The sequence below is a fragment of the Haliotis rufescens genome, unplaced genomic scaffold (genome assembly GCF_023055435.1).
Source record: "Haliotis rufescens isolate VD_foot unplaced genomic scaffold, xgHalRufe1.0.p SCAF_7, whole genome shotgun sequence".
NCBI classification, from domain to species: Eukaryota; Metazoa; Mollusca; class Gastropoda; order Lepetellida; family Haliotidae; genus Haliotis; species Haliotis rufescens.
In genome coordinates this window covers 21280498-21302260 of record NW_025964361.1, presented here as the reverse complement: position 1 = coordinate 21302260, position 21763 = coordinate 21280498, and the positions used below count along the sequence as shown (strand labels likewise).

At 39.6% G+C, this 21763-nt stretch overlaps 1 protein-coding gene across 3 annotated transcripts in view; it reads right to left on the bottom strand.

Annotated features, from left to right (window-relative positions):
* Positions 1 to 21763, bottom strand: part of LOC124139830 — a 61698-nt gene that overhangs the window by 13541 nt on the left and 26394 nt on the right. For 2 of the 3 annotated variants that reach the window (XM_046507200.2, XM_046507202.2), the window contains exon 1: positions 10716 to 10956. In XM_046507200.2, the coding sequence (XP_046363156.1) occupies positions 10716 to 10791 (76 nt within the window). In that variant the 5' untranslated portion in view covers positions 10792 to 10956. Of the gene's footprint in view, positions 1 to 10715; positions 10957 to 21763 lie in introns of those variants that run through there. The other variant, XM_046507199.2, reaches the window with a different exon arrangement.

Below are 21763 nucleotides of genomic sequence, written 5' to 3'. Positions count from 1 at the left end.
CACTGGCCTCGTAACCTGAACTTTGACGCATGAGCGGAAAGGCTAATCTCGATATTTACCTGTTGTGACAATACAAGCACTGCTAGATCTGACATTAACACATTGCGTACTGTTTGTACGGTAATTCATCCTTGGCAAACATACGAATTGCAATTTGGCTGGGCGATCTCAACGTGAAACAGAAGTTATTAAGCAAACCATGTAAACACCAACTACTCTGGATGCTATCGAATGTCACTTGGACCGAGTAAGATTAATGCAGTGAGGGGATTCTAGACTGAGTGTTTAGTGGGACACTTAGCATGGCCTCTGTGGACATAATGATCACCTGTTGTGATAAGAGGATCGAATTCCTGTGTAGAGAGCCTCACAGACCCTAGGTCAATTATACAGCAGTCAGGACATGAAATGATTGCATTTTGAGATCATAATACGTCGCTGTGTATAATGATCAAAGGTAGTATAGGCCATTATAATCTATGATTTGAATTAATGTATACGATAAACAATATAATACCTCAAGTGTCTGACTCTTGGAATGCTAGATTGGAATCTAGAAAATATAACAATAACTGTGTGAGCTTACGTCTTGTTCAGCACAAATTACGTAAATTGATGATTATCGAGTCTGGAGAGTCGTCAACAGCGTGAACAATTATCTCTGTCTTCGGGAATATTAACAGTTATTACGCATAAATGTCAAAGTTGATCTTCTCCGGGATCACACAATTAAAGTGACAACACGATCCCCATCCTAGATAGAGAATGAATGTTGTTTAACGCCGGTATGAGCAGCATTACGGCGGCTTGCAAACAATCGAGTCTGAACCAGGCACACCAGTGTTGGGTGACATCTGTGATATGTCGAAACGCAATCAGCCATGCTCCTTGGTCTGACTACTCGAGCCTAATTTTAGTTGGCCTTAATGACAGGCATGATGTTTAGAAATGTCCTCCACGTCTATATCATAGAACCTTTTCAACGCCTTAATAAGGCCTTGAACGTTGTCACCCTGATTAAACAACAGTCGTATGAAAGAGAATCCTCGATAGTACCTCAAAATTAATAAATGTAGAAACTAAAGGCTGCAGCTGCTGCAATATTGCTCGGCATAAAGGGTAAATAAATACCTCAACCCTCTTGTTATACAGTCTTGTGGACAGAGATTTATTACTGACTCTTTATGCAGATATCTAATTGTGAAACAGACGATGCGGTTTCACTGGTCTCTTTTATTTCTAGGTCAGGTGGGTAAATCAGTGGAAGGGAATTGACTATTTAACCATTATTGAACGATATGAGATCATCGATGCACATTAAATTTGTTATTACCCTCTTGAATAAATTACGGTGTTTTGATTTTGCCAATCCGTGAACCAATTCGAGTCGAACGAATGAAGAAACATACCAGGAAGGGTATCGTGGTGATGCCTACTTCTTGCCAAAGTGGCCTATCCCCATATTTCACACAGAGGTTATCTAAGCGGAAGTCCAACATTTCACATATTGTTTTCTCAGTAAATACCAAATGATATTTACTTTAATTTCTGTCCTCGGCCTTTGAAGATAGAGATGTAACTACATCCATGGTCACCATGTTCAGTGCCAAATGGCCCATTGATAAAGGAATTAATTTGTTTCTTAAGTTTGTCGTGTGGGCTAGTGGTGTACAAATGTTTTTTGACATGATTGAACTTGATTCTTTTCTGAGATTGCAAAATTTAAGTAAATCCTTTGAGATTTTGAGAATCCACATGGTAATAATTCCACTTATCTCAAATACTTTCTGTGAATAAAAAGTCTTTCCTTGGCTGTGTTAAGGATTATAAAACACTTTGGAAGGCTTAAGTGCTGACAACATTTCAGCGTATTACAACTCACTATACTAACCATGATGAAACGTCGAATTTAGACTTCTTGAAGTCATTTAGAGACAAATCAATAGCATTTTGGGCATATTCCCTCCTTGACCCCGGAATTCAAGCTGTCCCCCGGGGCCTGCACTTCTTAGACTTAACATGTTTGACTACTGTCATCAGCAACATGGACAAGATGGTCCGGCAATGACACTCGCCCTCGGCTACAGCACCAGCTTCAATGAAGATGATCAACGCCGACAAATTGATATTGTAAGGTTGTCGTGCTACAATAGACGTCAGATTTATCGGGATATTGAATCATGGGTCATACATAGTTCAATCAGGAGATAACGGTTCTGTGACACGGGAACAGCTGAGTTACTGAGATGGAATGTTGGAGCCACTGACAAACCCTTATCTGTAAAGCACAACCGAACATGAAAAAGGAAGGCGGATAATACGATAGAGGACGTCATCATCCATCATAGGTCCACTAAGAGTTCATGAACACATGTCCCAATATCACTTAGTTCTACTATAACTCAAATCATTATTTGAAATGTGCACGTTTCATATTATACACTATTTTGTTATGACCGACCATATTTCTATTTGCAACAAAGCTAACAGAATGCATGTGTGTTTGAGTTCTAATTTTACGTTTGAACTGTTTACTGAAAAATTAAAACTGGTGAAAAAAGTCTTATATTCACACTGTGTGTTCCGCACATGTATTGAAAATTATCACATTAGAAAACGCGCGGCTGCTCCTAAATCTATAGGCATGCCTTAACTAAACAATATACTAACTGTCGTGGTCCCGGGTTCCATGGCTTTGCAATTCAATAATGCACAGAAGTAAACATAAGCATGAAAAAGTAAGCATGGTGATATTCAAACAGCCGAGTCGTTCATAATGGGGCGTGCACACCACCCAGACACTCATTCCATTCAGCGTTTTCAATCAAGGTGTTTAGAATAACATATTTGAGCTAGAAGGACCACGATGTAGCCTCAGGAGAAAATAACACATCCAGTTGTTCAAGTGGTGACAGAGCTGATTACACGCACCGAGAGACACACAGACACAGATGTCTTGACTCATGTTAAAATACTCTTCACATAATCACATACCACAGCCCCGCATATACAGGTCATGTATATTCAGCTCTCTGTGTGCACTGTCATGACGTCCTTCACATATTCAAATACCGAAAGCGCTCAGTTGTTTGTCAGATATATAATGTGCATTTTTTCAAATGATGACAACTGCCAAACATTTACGACTTAATGGTGTTGTGTAGGCTCAAAGAATAGAAACAGCATGAAACATTTTATCAAATATTTTATTGAAATAATTATGAATAAGTTATGGGTATATCCGTTACGGTCACTCGGCTACGTGAATTAAAGAATATATAAATTATTGGCGTGACACTTTTATCTCTATTTTATGCATCGGCGTTCTGTAACCAAGGTTTTGATTTGAATGAATTCACAATACACATAACTACTACGATCCATGTGCTAAAGTTGTTTTACTTCTACTATTGATGCACTGTATAGTAATGCAATGTTTAAAATGGATATAATAAACATAATATGGGTAGTTATATTGAGATAACCTTCATGCACATTGACAAGGTGCATGCTCAACGCGCTAACATTATTACCTCGGTCATTGGATCAGTTTGCACTTGATTTTCATTCTCAGCTTTCTAGGGAGTATACAATCCAAGCTGCCTTGTCAGGCGCTATGAGGTTAACAGTCACATTTCCATCTCATCCCACCGGGTGCCTAGTTTTGATGCTGGGACAACAGAGGCACATTTCGAACAAAGTCACTTGCTTATGGCCTTCACATATGTACCGAATATAACACTTCACTTGGAATAGCATGTATATTATACGCTCATTGACATTCACAAAGTTTCAGTATTGCGACAAATCATTTTAGTGAAATAATATAGATATTTAATATTGCATGAAAACACTTTGTATTACTGCGTAGATTGTTGGATTAGGCAACGCGGATATCAATGCCATCAATATTATCACCCCGCCCAACATGCCATCACCTTGTCGCAAAGGTAGACGTGGTACGTCCATAGATTAATGGCCATCGCGCTACAAACATAATCTCACAGATCGTAACTCTTACTGGTGTCACGATGACTAATCAATAATGTATATCTCACAGCTACTACTAATTTCCAAGATGATAATTATCTGCGAACATCTGCCTTGACCTATTGTAATGTTCTTGACCTCACACCCTTACACGATACAAGTAATGCCCATCTCTGACCACCCGCTAATATCCCCGGGGTAACTTCCTTCTTACCAAGTCAATTTTACCCTACCAAGCAGCGAGAAAGCAAAGTTGCGTAACCTGAACGTTTAATATCTAATCAGGGGAGATAATTATAACACGAATCACCCAGAACGAGGCGAGAAGTGACATAAGTGAGGTCAGCGTGCGTGGCATACATTTGTCTATCAGTGCTGGAAATTGAATAATAATCAGTTAGTGTTTGTATTCTAAATGGAAGTCAAATATCGTCCACTTGGCACACTATTATTCCCTAATACCAACTCTGTCTCAAAATAGATTTTGTATTTCCATACAAATGCCGATAACACGAATATGTCATGTAGTTTTGAAGGGACAGTACATACATTTTTTTGTAATTGTTTGGATATCGGATGGATTTGTAATGGAAAACATAAACCAAGTAATCTGAACTGACAGTTCTAACCCATCCAAATATCATTAGGCGTATTCTGTAATATATCCGACAAACATGAGGCATATACCGACATTTCGCCAGCGAAGCTTTGACACTCACACCCAATGAAGGGTCATTGTGTTCTCATGTTTTATGCATGTTTTTTTTCAATCTTGTATCTAGTTTCAGGTTTCCCTGCATTATAAAACGTGACATAAAAAGTGTTTGCAACGTCTGTGTATCTGTGTGACCCACATCCATGTACCAGATAGTTGCACAGCTGACGGTATTTTACGAACGACAGCCTTAAACTCAACGAGAAACTTGTTCAGTAGACCATGGCAGAAGTAATAAAATATAATCCCTTTTGGGGTTTACTCAGACTGAATAAAAAGGACATCAAAGTTAGTTTGGAATGAGGTTGTGTTGTGTTTTGTAAGAGGCTGTTCGGGCTGAGACTGCGTTTGTATACTTATATTCCAACCTGTGGGTCTTGTAAAGTATTGAACCTGGGGTCGGAGAATGGGAATCTTTGATGGGGTTCCAATAAAACATTCCTTGGTAAATTCAAATCTGGATTAGACTTCGTATGATACAGTATTTGTGGTCAAAGCGTCCAGATGCTATGTATATTGGAGCAGTACATTTCTATGAATATCAGAAAATCACATACAGGAATAACAGAAACAGTTTACTTATAGTAACATAGGTTTACCATTATGTTTCCAACCGATATTACACATGGAATTGGACAAAAACTTCTGATTGCTTTTTATCAAATTCCTAATTTGAAACAAGAGGTTCATGAATTATCGAGGTCCTTGTAATCATACGTATATCTCGTATCGTGGAAATATCCAGGAACCAGTTGGTGGATATATCCAGGAACCAGTTGGTGGAACTAGAGAGAGAACTCTACTTGAAGCATACCATGAGGTATAAATATTGTGCAACTGTGTCGTTATGTTACCCTTGGCTATAACTTAACACGTATTTGTGTAGATGATATGTATGTATATCAATATCTTCAATCCTCTATCATCTAAAACTAAAACAATCTTCAACCTGTCACGCCATGTTACCTTACAGTTGAACCCAGTTGGTGGTATATTTGACATATCTGTGATCCATTACAATCCAACAGTGTAAGTATCAGTACAAGACACCCATAGGGAAATGTGCCTGACACATTTTAAGTCAATATCCATGACCAAATACAACGGTAGGACGCGATTGTCTGGGCGTCTTACTCCCCTTAATCCCAGCTCCGGGATACCAATGTCCCACTATTATCACCCTAGCGTTAAAACCACAGGTAGTATGCACAGGTAGTCCATGCCTGATTCAATACCTGGAATGAAAGATAAGTAGGGGTGAAGGACCAAAAGGGGGAGCTTGTGGGGCTGTGGCTTGGTATGATAAATCTTGAAATGTTTGATATCGACTATATGTGGTTTTGTGAAAAGTGGTGATGTATATTTGTATGTCAAATAAGGCTTGTCTTCACTGGAAAGCATTTTCGAACCTGTATGAAGGCACCAAAGCTATATGTACCACCTATTTTTTGTAACAAATATCTCTTGGTTGTGCTGACTCGATCTAGCATTCATACACATCACTGACAGATTACTGGGCACACCCCGTGCTCTGTAATCCATCAGTGATTTACTCTGTTGGCAAGAATATACAATCAATCATGATTCTCCGTTACCATTGCAGTTACTCATTAAGAGGTTTTCTATAGATGAATGCATTATACACTATTAAACGAGAAATACAACATATTAGCGCGGGTATTTCTAAATGTGTCATGCTAAAAATGTAAGAGTGTGTTGTGTTTAAATTTCATAGGCTTGTTCCATGATCATAGGAATATTGAAGATAGGCGTGAAACTGACTTTTCGTATACATGAACGTACTTCCTCCTATACATGAAAGCGCTTCCTCCTATACACGAACGTACTTCCTCTATACATGAACGTACATGTATTTGTCGTCTCGTGTACTATTGCAGTATGGTATAACATTTACTCGGAGAAAGTGCATGGCCACTCGTGCAATAATATAACCTTATAATAAATGATATAAGTGGTGTAAAAGTCTTGATTTATGTTATGTTTTTTTATTGTTACCTGATATTACTGGGTTGAAGAATGATGTCATGCATTACGCCTGAACAAAGCCTGAACAGTGGCTCCAACCTTGGGTGTTCACACTCCATAGCATATTCAAAACAGTTTAACTTATGTTCATACAATTTCAGTCATATCCACATACGGTCATTTCATTCTGAAGTCTACATTTGTATGTGTATGTGACAGTAATATAGATATATATTCTAATTAACAACTAATTATTCAAGTAAAATATTCTCCACTACCACACCTGGTACACACGTTGACATATATCTAATTAAAACCTCTCGGATTCCTAGCATATATTCTCCTTTGTTGTTATGTATATAACTGTAACATGTGTTTCATCGTCAACTGATAGCCTTAGTTGAAAGTGTCAGATCAATGCTGCGCACTACGTGTACAACCATCGTGTATGTATTATGTTTTATGTTTTTCGTGTTTGTCTACATACACCATACAAAAGGTAAATGGAGTTTTATAATGTCATTTTTAAACTGTTTTACTGACATATTGTCCAAATGTCAACACTATAAAAAGTGACAAAAATATAAACGAAGCAAAATAGGTGTCTTTTTACATTACCGTTAACCAATTGTATAAGCTTGAGTTTGAGGTCAATTTAATATGAGCCATCTAAAAAGTTTAAAGTTGTCCAGTCAGCAAGTATCAAGTTGAAACACAATACGTCATGAATTAACATTTGACCGATAAAGCGCAAGTGGCCTTGCTACTCGTTCTATGAGAAAAACGTTATTGTTTTACTGTCAAACAAAATCTTGATTTATGTTCTCACGTGATATTGAAATCAACCCTTTACTCTTGAAATAACCTAAGATCACATGATAACTACAACTGGAGCATGTGCAATTGACAAGCTATTAACTAACACTGGCTTTATAACACGCCTGGTACCAGAGTGTACACTGCGCTCTTGACATGGATATTATGCAATAAGACAACAAGCAGCTATCATTCAGTCATATGTTGTTTGAACAAAGCATGGAGTTACAGTGTCGTTCAGTGCATTGACAGGCCCAATCGTGAAATATGACATGTGCCGAGATCACACATTTTGTAATAACACGAATGAAGGGATCGATTTAGGTGATAATAACTGTGTTGATCAAACACATATTTCTTACATCGATGAGCGAAACAGCTGGTTTCCTTAGCTGAAGTTACACAGAAGGCACGATTGTACTTGCATGCGTATTGCACGGACGAAACGAGCGTCTTATTAGTTACACTACATGTCACGTATATACTCGATGATTTAATCGATGACACGGTAAAGCAGTTCTTATGTAACCGGGATATCATCGATATATATCAATGATATTGTGATTACTGCACCATGTACATTTATCATTAGATCTGTCATTTTACATATTGGAAAAGGTTCAAACATATAACGTTTTTTACGACAACCGTTCTTGCCAGTGTATGTTAGTATCTGCACGTAAAATAAACACTAGTACACAATACCCAGAATGTAGTTTTAGGGGTTCTAAAAGATGATATGACGTCATACTGTTGTATTGTTGAGAATAAAACTTTGTGATGTCATCCATTATTCATGACGTCACAAATTGATAAAATAACGTCATTGGGAAACAGATTGACATTTCAAGCATTTTCTTTACGATCGCTATAAAATTACATTAACTTTTGAAATAGCGTGCAGGCAACCCGGCACCTTACATTCACTGGGGGATACATACATAATTCCCCGTAGCGCAAGCAGTGTTTAACTACATGTAATCATTGTGTTATACTTTGCGAAACCTTAATTAACTTAATGGTGTGTTTATACTGTCAACAGATACGAAGGTCGAAAGCACTACTTTTACCTCCTGAAGGTCCATTCAGTAGTGCCTCCTATACTTTCCTTCTGATAATAATCAAATCTTATAATCATAATGTGAAGATAAGCAAACATCTATCCAATTCCGAATAAATTGCCCATGGGAAAGGGCGGTTACAGAATTATATATATAACGTAGACAATATTTACAGATGGTAATACTCAGCTAATGCAGCACACAGAGTACTCGTTCAGCTCTATTACTGACGTTGTGGCGCACTGGGGTCAATTATACGATGTTGAGTCCCATGTTTCGGCCTATTGCCACAAATAATGATAACGAATGTGTCTTGTTTGACAATGCCAACCCCGCTGTCAGGCTGTGATAAATCATGACATTGTACCATGGGAGGGCGAGAGGAAACACCCCAGTCACAGCTGTAAATAATAAACTCTACACGAATCAAAAAAATATCAAACACTGGGGACCTCTGTGAAGGGATAAGACGTGATTAATAGAAGAAAATCTAAAAGCCAAACATGGCTACATATGTCGATTTACCAGGTATAACATGAATGTTCACGATTCCTCGCTAGATACGCAGACAACCGTAACTATGAGAGGCTTCAGGACAACTAGGTGCAAAGTTAAGAGTCAAGACTAAATATTATTAAATAATTAATGCCTAGTGCCCTATGTCTTTAATATAAAATATGTTATTTTTGACACATGTCTGTATTTAAGGTGTCAAGTCATTTCATTTAGAGATAATTTACTTTATAATAACACATAATAAATTTTAATATGCGATCATCTGCTTTGTGGAGGCAGCATGAACTTCACGGGTAAAAGTTAATATCACAAGCGTAATATCTTGTGTTCGGGCCATGTAAGACACCAAGGTAATGATGCAGTTATTCGGTGTATGGACTCCGGCTTATCGCTAAATACGACGGATTTACACGCAGCTGCCGGCTAATCAAAGATCCCATATAATGCTGGTCAAAATTGCCAAATTCCATCGTTTCACCCTTTACACGAGTGCTAATTAAATCATAATGTTCGTTTGTAAATGGTAGAACCCTACATGTAAATGCATACCCCACAATGGACTTTCAACAACAAAGCCTTGTTGCGTAGTGTGTTTAAAAGCTGCTAGGTTCAGTTCAACAAAGTGGCATGGGAAAATAATAGTAACCATTCAACTATCCAAAACTTGTAGCTAGGAATTTAGCTGAAATTTGACTCTGTGCTGGTGATTACCGTGTGTCGCTCGGGTTAGCAAACATCACTTCGTGTCCTGGACGCCTTGTTTGCTGCGGACGGACGGTTCTAACTGTGTATTGTAAATTTATCTGTTCAATATTACTTCTATGGCGATCCGCGTTGTTCAATTCAACACATATCACCCTGTCATAAGTTTTACAACTCGCTTGCAGTGAGAATGCGTGGAGACGCGTTAATGTTGAGCTGATTTCAAAGGTGCGTGGATTTGGGGGATCTCCGTGAGGTCAGCAGTGTTAGATGCGAACTAAAACTTTTGGAGATATTGTTTGCATAACGGTCTCTATTTCCTCCTAGCATCGACAAGCAAGACACAACGATTTGAAAGAGCACCCCCCCCCAACCCCCACCCCTCCCACCCCACCACAACCTCACCGACCCCACTTGTATGGACGCAGTCATACTTCCATTGCAATCATTTAAATATAAACTCATAGTTTTAAGTAGTTATATAATATTACTTGGTTCAACTTAGAAACACTTTCATAACAGCTACACTTATAATTATATCTTGTCATTTTCCTTCGATCTCTGCACTTGACACAAACAATTATCATCTGACGTTATATTTTAACTCAATTTTTGAAAACAGATTATGATACAACATTATTTAATACTTCGTAGTGCTTAAATGATTAAGTCTCGTAATATCTTTCGCGTCAAAGATTTTTAAAAATCGATAGAGTGTGTGACTCAGAAGGCAACACAATGTACAAAGCGGCATATAACATCTGCACAGCTGTACATAAAGCAACAAAGAAAGTCCCAGACAAAGTTTACAGGAACACGAAAAGTGAATTTTGAATCTGGAAGGGTGTTCTACAGCCAAGAGGTGTATATGATTGATGCGACAATTCCTTGTCTACAGAGGAGGAGAACACAAATATGTTCAAACTTACCGGCAACACGAGCAGACGACAGGATCAGCAGCAGCCCAGCAAGGTATTCCCAGCTTTTCGGGACACATTTCTGCATTATGGACGGACTGACGTACGCACGACCTCATGTGCGGTGAGAGGAGGGTATCCACATTCCTTGTCGCTCACTTTCCTTCAAAACTTTACCTGGAAATAATCGCAAAGAGACACAACTGTTTACTTCGTCAGCCATGTTTGCGTACACACAATGTACATTTCAACCTGTCCGTCACATGTTATAACCAATCAGAGCGCTCGCCTCGCCTTGACGTCTCGATTCTAGGTCAAGGGTGACACGCTCCTCAATGAGGTGTTACGTCCGCGCAGCAAGTTACCTTGAAATAAATGCAGACCCTTTTTTCTTGCATCAGCTTTCTCCGAGGACTATTGTGAAGTTTAGCGTCTTTAGTTAACTTGTTGATTGCGGGTCACGTTGACACGGACAATTTATCACTGCGCGGAGCCACAATCTTCACCTAAACTACATTTTAAGAGATTTATGACCCGACAGAGTCTCTCAACTTTCCCGTGTTCTTAAGGGGTGTAAAACTTAACTACATTACAATTTTTATGGCTTGTTCTTGTAGTGGTTCAATGGGTTTTGTTCAAGCAAAAGACTTCACATAAATGTTAACACTATTGTAATACCTGTTTTAGTATTCGTTTCAATCAATAATACTACAAATACCAAGCAGCAATTGTCTTTTATAATCTTCTGCCGTAAATGTACAAAAAAAACGGTAAACTAAGGTGAAAGGTGAAAGTGTATTTAACGTGTATAAATATATCAGAAAATTCTTACATTTCAAAAGTATACACGAAATTGTATTGCTCTAAATTACCAGACGATTTATGATACACATATTGAATATGAAATATATGTATTCTCCTTATCAGTGTCAATTATTGAAAGACCAGTCTAAGATAAGTGAATTACTTATTTACACATCGAACTAAATATTGAAACTTGCATTTTCGCACATTAAGGTAATAGTTCGACATGAAGTGCTCTTGCACCTACCAAAGAGAGATATAATAACTGACACAACACTTTGTTTTATCACGTAGCTCTTGTTATTTGTTAATTTAATTTAATGGATTTACAGCAGTTGCAGGGTTAAACTCACGTAAGATCACGATTAGTTTCTTAATATATAAATCGACTGTATCAAAGAAAAGGTCAACAAATGAGCCTTTATATGTTTGTAAAAAAGATAATTGCTAGTAAGTGTTCAAATTTGCTTTCGACAAAATATTTATGCATTAATTCATCAAACAATATCAACAAAGAGGCCACATTGACAAAACCCGATCAAGTTGAGAATACATGTTTATTAATCTGGAGTGGAAGTAACACGATCAAAATATGCTGCATGCGGTGTTGTCACCAGAGTATCACAATAGCATCACCGATGGACACTGTCGTAAATGCATAACGTCAACGGCAGAGAATCACCAGTCTCGATTACCTGCCGAAATAGATTCCACTGGGCGTAAAAGGCAAGTTTGTGGTTGACATTATATGAACAGATCACTGATCGAAAACCAGTGATGACACCAGGTGTTCGCGAAACGGGTAAGCATGTGCTGCTCGAACAGTAGCATCCGGCACTCACACAATTGCATAAAAAGGTAAATCATACACAAAATAATTTGTGTTTTGTTTCCGATGGGTTAAACGGTTTAATAACACAACAATCGTCTAAGTAACAACCCCAGGACACGCTGATATACATGTTTCAACAATAGCGTTGATGTAGTGCATTCCTTCGAAACCGTTACTATCACAATCTGTCACAGGGAATATGCGCATCATCATAAATAACGCTGCATGAAGCAGGGAGAGGCATAAGTCCAACTAATGATCCGACCCACCTGCCACCCAGGACTAAAGTGTCCTCGGACGAAGTGCTGAAGATCGATTTTGGCTTAGTTGAAGTTGCGCACTAAGGACTTGTGAGTAACCTTTAGATGATATTATATAGGAGTATTTGACGCAGACATTTATCACTGAATACAAAGAAAGGACATGGAATACATGTCACATATTATCTTGGATATATTTTAATTATTGTGGTTATTTTTTGTGTGACGAATGGCAGCACATTGTCGGGATGTGCGCCGCCTACATCAATGCCTCTGTTTTCGCGAGGCGGTATTTCATGCCCGGATGGCGTACTGTCGCGAGTTGAGTGGCTTGGTGACTCGTCAAGTGTGCCCACAAAGAGCATCTCATTAAGAGTCCGATAATACAGCTATCAGGATACATGGGCACAACAAGTGATCAAATGCGATGTCTCATTGGAAAACTATTTTATATCCTGTGTCGTTACATATATTGATCTGACTCCAGGCTTTGAAAGCGTTTTTTTAATATACTGAACCGCAAAAGAAACGTCACCCCAAGTAACATTGCATGAAAAGTTGTCATTTAAATATCGCGGTATTTTTTTGGCAAAGTGTCTAAAATTTAACATTACCTGGTCCTAAAAAATGAAATTTGATGATAAAAAAACAAAGCAGATGACAATTAAACCGATCGCCCAAATGCATCACGGCAACGGCCATGGTAACCCGATGCACGTGAGTTGAAATGCACATGCGTTCCCGCATTTCTTGCCCTATAAAAATCCACCCAGATCGGATTACTTTCATTCGTTATTGAAGTGCTACCACATGCCGAGATTGACAAGAAATCAGCGACCCCATGCCCTTGGACGATTGCAAGCTGAACAAACCGCCGAGCAAGTAGCCAATGCATTTCAAGTCCACGTAAGGACCATATACAGGCTCCAGCAACATTACAGATTACCGACCACGTAGTGGAAGACCAAGCGTCATCACCAGATCGTCAGATTGTGTGACAGCATCTTCAAGATCGGAAACTGCTCGACAGACCATGGGAACACACCAGCGACATAATTATTAGTGCGGACACCGTGGTGTCGACGATTGACGAGCAGACACCTCCACTGTCACAGGCCACACCGATCGCGAGGACCCATTCTGACACCACGTCATCGACGGGACCGTCTTCAGTGGGCAACACAGCACCAGCATTGGCACCACCAGCAGTGGAGAAGAGTACTGTTCTCAGACGAGAGCCGTTACTATATCTCAACAGCAGATGGCAGAGAGGGTGAGTCTGGCGCCGCCGCGTGGAACGTTATTGGGATGCTTGTGTGTTGAGAGAGACTCGTGGGGTGGTCCGAGCATCATGGTGTCGGGTGGAATTGGTTTTGCACAGATGGTCGGCCCTGTGGTCTTCCAGAACATCGGTCCAGAGAGAGGCAATGGTGTCACAGCAGCTCGGTGCATTGATCAAGTCTTCAGACCACACGCCATACCTCATTTGGCACATCGCCGCAACCACGAGTTTCAGCATGATAACGCCCGTGCCCACACTACGAGAGCAACAAGAGACTTCCTCCAGCAGAATGGCATCACAACCATGCAGTGGCCTGCCCTCAGTCCCGATTTAAATCCCATTGAGCACCTGTGGGACGAGATTCAAAGACGGCTGAATGACGTCCGACCAAGGCCGACAACTGCAGCTGAACTGCATCTGGTGTTCCTCAGAGTGTGGGGTCAAGTGCCTATGGCCTTCATCAACCGCTTCATCCATTCCATGTATCGACGGTGCACGACAGTCATCAATGCACATGGCGAACGTTCGAGATACTGACTTGCGATGTCAATTTCTCAGACACTAGTGTTGTGTTTCACTTTAAGAACATTTGACACTTTAATTCCAGCCTTGATGTTCAGTTTTGCCAAGTTTCATCTTTTTAATATGCCTCAAAGTATGTTTGCAGTGTTTGGACAAATAAGTTTTCTCATATATCGTGACGTTTCTTTTGCGGTCCAGTATATTTTGAATTTTCATTAAAGATGGCCTCCGGTTCATATTCAGCGATGAACCTGAGGCACAGTGTGTGTGTGTGTGTGTGTGATTAGAGTAATCAGTAATTTTAAAAAATGTCATACAATTGTAGTAAACAGTAAAAAGAACATGTAGATTTTGAATTTGAATCCCACATCCTCGGACTGCCATTGTTCCGAGCCTTATCCACCAAAAAACTGCTATACAAATTTGGTGTTGATAATTCCTTACCCAATAAAGTAAAGATTAAAGCTGTCACACTAAGGAATATAATACATAATCCATACACATGCACAATACAACATGCAGGTGACTGGAAGCATGCACTGTTGCCTATAGACAAGCTATAATCAATACTTGTACGATGCAGTTTCATTAGGTCTAATGGTGCTCATCCTCAACTGCACGCCTACTGCAGTGTGTCTGTCACGCGCTCCCATTGCTAGGCAACTGCCAACAACTGTATTGGAACTCGTGTTCGGTTGTCGTAAACAGCAGATTGGAGATTATGAATGTTCTGTTTTCTCTTTGATCGCAATAGCTGCACCAGAATTGTTAATTATTCTTTGTTGTTACGGCTAGCATTCAGCCACTGCTATGATTATTTGATGACCTTTAGTGAACAAAAAAACCAGAGTCTGGAAATATAATGAATTACCTGGGGTGTTTTCCTCATAGGCTTGGCTTTCAAAGCATCATAAATCAGTTGTAATTGCAATCATTCCAACAAGCGTATCTGCCTTTGAAACATTGATGTCTCCTCAACGTAAGTGAACTTTAACTTAATTTAACTTCAATAATGTTTGTGTTTTAAGTATCGGCCTAAATTCTGTGGATTATGATTTGTGTACAGTGTTTGATTTATTTAAGAGCCCATACCCATTTTAAATAAATGAAGTTATACTACATTTTTTTTCGTACAGTTGTACTGATTGTCAGCTGTATATGTCTATGTTCATAAAGCATGTACATATTATTACATGAACTCTGCTTGGAGGGACATAACCTGCCCAACTACTTTCTTCAGATTAACCTGTGTGTGCCAGCATTTCATCGGAACTGAGCCGCACGCAGTAAGAAGACGAACTTCATTCTTAACAACACGGAGAGCTACCACCTGCTTCGCTGTCTTTCATGTGATAAAAACGATCTCGTCAAAGTAGAAGGGAACTACAGTTTATCAACAGATAAGATACCATGGGTGAAGGAGTGTTTTAACAATGATAACTCCCGAGTTGACTGCACGATCTCCGCGAACATTCAAGAATAGAGTTGTATTTCAAAAGAATTGTAATAAACACGACGCAACATTGTCTGCCGCACGGCCAGTCCCATCGGTCTGTTCAGCTTGAATGTTATCCGTAGTCTATCTGTGCCGAGACAAGCATTCAGAATGACTCGCCCAGTGAACAAAGCTCTTCTTGATGACTCTTCTATATCAAGTCATCATGTGTGCAGGGCAGTGAGTAGCGTGTGCCACAAGCTAGTAATGTTTATAATTTCCATGGACAAACGTTGAAAGTCCAAAATATGTACATGATAAAAGAACAACCAATAAACCTCTAAATATCAATATCAACAAGTTTATTATAAGAACAACAGCAATAATAATACTAACCAGCCTGACTGTGCCAGGATCACCCAAACCCTCTTTGGTGCATTTTTTATTTTAATTTGTAAATAATAATAATAATAATAATTTACACACATTTATTTGTCTTGTGAAGCATGTCAAGATGATGAAAACAAGGCATTCCACAGTTTTCTTAAACGAGCCAAGGATGTGGGACATAATCTCAATGTTAATGTTGAGTTTGCTGATGGTTCTGTACCCCTGGGCGGTACAACAAATGAGTGTCAGACAAGCGAAATGCCATATCAAGTCAGCCCGGAGAGGAGAGGCTATGTGAACGACCAGTGCATTGAGTTTATGTGGGTTGTGTAGAGAAGATCAGCAACCGTGCAGAGTCCTTCGCTTGGATGAAATCAGCTAGCCTGAAAAAGTGAAACAGAAGGCTCTCTGTTTGCTGCTCAGGACCAGTCACTTTCTACTCGAAACCGTCAATGTGTGATTTTGTATCAACATTTAAATATGAAATGTAGATTATGTAACTATTTAATGAGACTGTCCAACACATTGTCAGTGGATGCCCAGCTTTGGCACAAAAACAGTATCTTAAGCGACATGATGGAGTGGCTCGATCATTTTATTACCGTCTTCGCCATGCTTGTGGTTTTGTCACAGGTCCATCCATAGTACGACCCGGAATATGTAGAGGGCGTCATGGAAAATGATAAATACAAAATCCTTTGGAATAGGCCCGTATACAGCCTCAGACGTATCCAGGCCAACAAACCTGATCTTGTCCATTTTTATAAATCTAATGAAATCAATTTATATCATTGAATTTTCTGTCCCTTTTGACACTAATGTGATTGACAAGATTCAGGAAAAACATGGCAAATATGCTGAACAGGCTTTCGAAATGACACGCTTGAATCCCAAGTACCAAGTTGTGCGACTTCTCATTGTTCTTTGTGCCTTAGGTTTGGTACCTTCCAATCCGTTGACTAACATTGGAGGAGTACCCGGGTTTGCTACCAGGAATGCAGCCCTTCTGACAATCTGGGTAATACAGAAGGCTGCAGTGTTGGGGAGTCTTCACATTCTCCGAAACGTTCTGGGTGGGTTTGACAAAGCAGCGCTTCCTGGGCTGCGTGTAGAGGGGACAAGGGCCCTGAGCTGATGATGTGCAGGAGCACCCAAACCCTATTTGCTGTAATAGTAAGGAGAGAACAGATTTCTTGGGAAGCTGGAGAATGCCCAACACACCGGCACTATTCGCTTCGGCATTATATGATAATATCAATTGTTATACTAATTAATGTCCACAAATATGAGAACGAAGATATTTTGCCATCTCTGTAATGCCTGTTTAATGATCATGCACATACGTCAGAAATCCATAAACATTCATATATATTTCTGTCAATATGAAAGCATATAAAGTTTGCCTAATTGTGCATTATTATCTACAACCAACATGTAGTATTGATTTTGTTCTCTTGTCGAGCCCCAGATTTAACTGTAATAGACAAGGCGGACCACCTGAAACCTGACCTCAGTACTAACTTCACCGTCTGCAGCCCGGCAGATTAATTTTGAATCTAATCCGGATCGACGTCAACCTAGAACTAGTTCTGATTGATGGTAGAAGACATGTCTGCAGACTCTTCATTAAGACGAAATACGACGTGAAACACCACAGATAATTGTGCTGTATATCTTTTGGATTACTTGCAACAGGGTGTATTGACATTTATCTGCGGTGTAGCGTTGCAAGGTGTAAAGTGCTGCGCGGATATCTGCATTGGGTGTGTCAACATCCATGGAAAAGACGCATAGATGGATGACAGCGGCTAGAAATTATGTTTGCAGTTATCAGCAAACAAGGATCCAATATCCTTCTATGTCGTCTTCACATGTGGAATGTGATGCGAACATGCCATGTGATCCCTCTACTAATATTGGGATTTTTCCGGGCAAAGAGAGCATACTCTTAAAAATTGAATTGAAAAGTCGCCGAAACGCTGCAAACGTAAGGTCCAAAACACAACCAGGATATCTTTATCTTTATATCACCATCGACTAACCAGATCTTGTTTGTTGCATGTGTATCCACGGTCAAGCATAGATGTATTCTTTCTTTTGTCCGGCAGTTTGTGACATTACCCCGCAATGCAATATTCAGTTTGTTATAAAAGGTATTTATTACACAAAAGTTGCACACGGTCTGTGTATTTAGTGACGAATATTTTAGAAAAACTTAAGTTTACATTCTATAGATGAATGTGAAGCATAGGTCGACCGTTGATCTACTTCAATGATACATGTACATGGAGTTTTTCAGTATTTCAGTTTTATAAAACGACGTGACAGGTGAATGTGTGGAGAAAGTCCAAAATCTACACAAATAAACGTTGAACCAACCTGTGGAAACCCACAGACACAAATCAGCACAATTGGAATCTCCGACAGTCTGATCCTAGTTAGTAAGGGACGCAACTCTGAACAGCGAATCGCAACGTTTATACCACAAGGCCACCGCGTCCTCCATTATGACAGTCATCCAGACATTTCAGCCTGAACACCTACCGAGAACACCTTTCATGGTTGTCTATTTATAATCCACATGACAATCTCTTTGCCAATCTTACTAATGACGACTCAGAACAGAGAGCCAAGAGTGCCTGGTTCAGTGTAATTTGCAACACACACGAACAGTCAGTGACTTCTTAAGCCGTGAATCTATGTGTTCTTTCCGGGAGGCGGGGATATGTTATTTGTTTGTCTCTTGTCTCTGTCACTGGAAGCCAAAGACGGCATTCAAGGTAGCTATATTGGCATCTGACGCAGTGGAATGTCATTGTGTTTACCTGAAGAATAATTTGATATCGGGAGCAGTGACCCGCGATAATTGCAACGCTATAAGATCTTATGTTTCTTCAACATGAGATGGAAAATAGAGATCTGGTCCGCACACATGGCAATAAATCAATATTATTTTACTGCTGAGGCATAAACATTCTCATGAAAAAGCAATGCAGATTTGGTTTATGCTAGCCTTGTGCCTAAAGTCTATAAAATATATATTAAAACAACAATAAAGATAACATTTTAATGGAAGTGTTACAAGTTGATGTAACATGTAAGTGTGTTTTTTAGTAAGTTGCCTACAGGGTTTTCTGGTAGAGTGAGTGAGGCGCTGCTCAAGGCTTACGCATCTCGCAAGATTATTGCAAACGTGGGGCTTCGTATATCCTACAACCTAGTATCCATGGAGCTTCATTGTGTCCAATACTTTATGTGTTGCTGTTAATGTTTAACCAATTCCTAACATGTACACATAATGTATCAAGTGGATTGTGATAAAGCTATCCCTTACACATGGTACAGATAGTGAACAGATCCTTACAAACGCTGCTCCCTAACCTTGAGTCAAATGAAACGTTTTCTAATCCACGTGAATCCTCAAATGGCAACATAAACTCCCAACAGTAGCCTCGTCATCAAAAGAATCAAAAGCTGTATCTCGTGGCTATAAAGTATAAATGTCTGACCCCCGGAGATGAAATGGATTCAAAGTAATGCCACCTTGGGAGGCTGTCTGGTCGCATCAAACTACATTCAATACGTTCACTGGATCATTATTAATTCAAAACGTTGGAGAGTATTATTGGAACATGCGTTGGACTTTGTGCTTGACAGTGTACATTGTGTTACTGGTAGATAAAGAGTTCCTTCATTAATGTTGTATTACTTTTCATGATATGTTCAGTACTGTCAACCGACAGTGTGTCTAACTCGGTAGAACGGGAATAACAATAGTTCGATTGATTACTGTTCAATACCACAGTCGGAGAGGCAATCTACGAAACATTCACCGGAGTAAATACTTATTTTATAAAATGGTCTGCCGTCACGTTGATATTTTTTTAATTAATGAAACAAAACAACAACATGTTTTTATCAACTGTCTTGTGTTTAAACTCCCGGTCATGTCATTTTACATGGAATATACCCCTTGCAGATCCGGGTTCGAATTTGTCTTCAACAACCCAGGCTTTCTCAAGAAGCGACTAACGTCATCGGGTAGCCAAGCCTCGCTGATTTAGTTGATGCATGCCAGCGTATCCCAAGTGCGTAGATCGAGGCGCATGATGTCATCGGTTTGCTTGGTCCAGACTCGATTATTTACAGACCGCCGTCATATAGCTAGTATATTGCTGAGTTCGACGTTAAACAACAAACAAACAAACATGTTTTTTACGTGTCAAACGAGATATGCCAAATATCTATTTTATAAACATTGACTTCTACTTAAAACTCCACCCTCGAGCAACGTCACACTGTTAAAGTGAATGTTGTAAGACTTGTATTATAATAGAGACTGAGTATTCCCTTGCGTTGATGTGTTATATTTGCCTAACATTGCTATGGACATTCGACACATCCAATGTCACGCATAAGGACGCAATGCAAACGCAGAAGGTTATTTTACAGAAATATCATGATCTATTGATAAGTACGATGAACGCAACAGATGTTGTGTAACATCCATACAATAACAGATACTATGCAATGAGTCAAGTAAATTGTGACCTGCACCTTCACATCCACCCAGAAGGAGCTGTGACATGCTATCCCATGGAGTTAATTGTTATAACCCTGCATTGTATCAGAGCAGAACCACACAGTTACAAATAGACACCAGTCAAAAGCGCAAGCCAAGCAAGAATTATGAATCAGTAATCGATATGCTTGCATGATTGAGACTCAGCATGGCGAGATAATAACTTTTAGGACACCTAGGGCAAACCCACAGGCACAGATGTTGGCGAACATGACAGTCTCACAACACTGGGCATTAGGCTGATAAGGTGTTGTGTGTTTGTGCTACTAAGAAAAAGGTTGGGAAATCAGAAGGGTTGCATCATGCCCTGGCAACATGAGTTGAACACGTGACCATGGATACATTTGAGTCAGTGACAACCGGATGCGATGAAATAGGGCAGGGCGTACCAAGTATACAGTCTGGTCCACATTCATAAAGCCACCTTGGCGCAACGACGACCGTCACCCTCTAACGATATTTGTAGCGCTACGGTCTCTACTTGGAACGGAGCGTTAGTTACAACGCGCAATACATTCTCATGACACTGGCGTGATACGTGCACTACACTAAAAACACATGTGATAATTATACTTCGTAAACGAGGAGGTGGCTGTCATCTCTAAAAAGTACTCAAGTCATACGCAGACAACCACAGGCATTGTTTCGTGAGAAAAAATAATTCACGACCACATAAATTCTTCATGTTCAGAACAGGCGTGTGTTGTTAAGCGGATGCATCTGTCTAACGTGACTATGTATAGTGTCTCTGTTGCCCAAGTAGATAATCTTATCATGTACATGTAAGAAGGTGCTTTAATGGTTTTAGTGTTATAATACACGAACCTATGTAAATCAAGAATCTCAACTTCACGTACATACACTGATATCTATCTGTCATATCGCACATGAGTACAGCTTTCCACACCTGTCATGTCGACATTACAACTTCTTCCAACTTATCAACAAGAGCG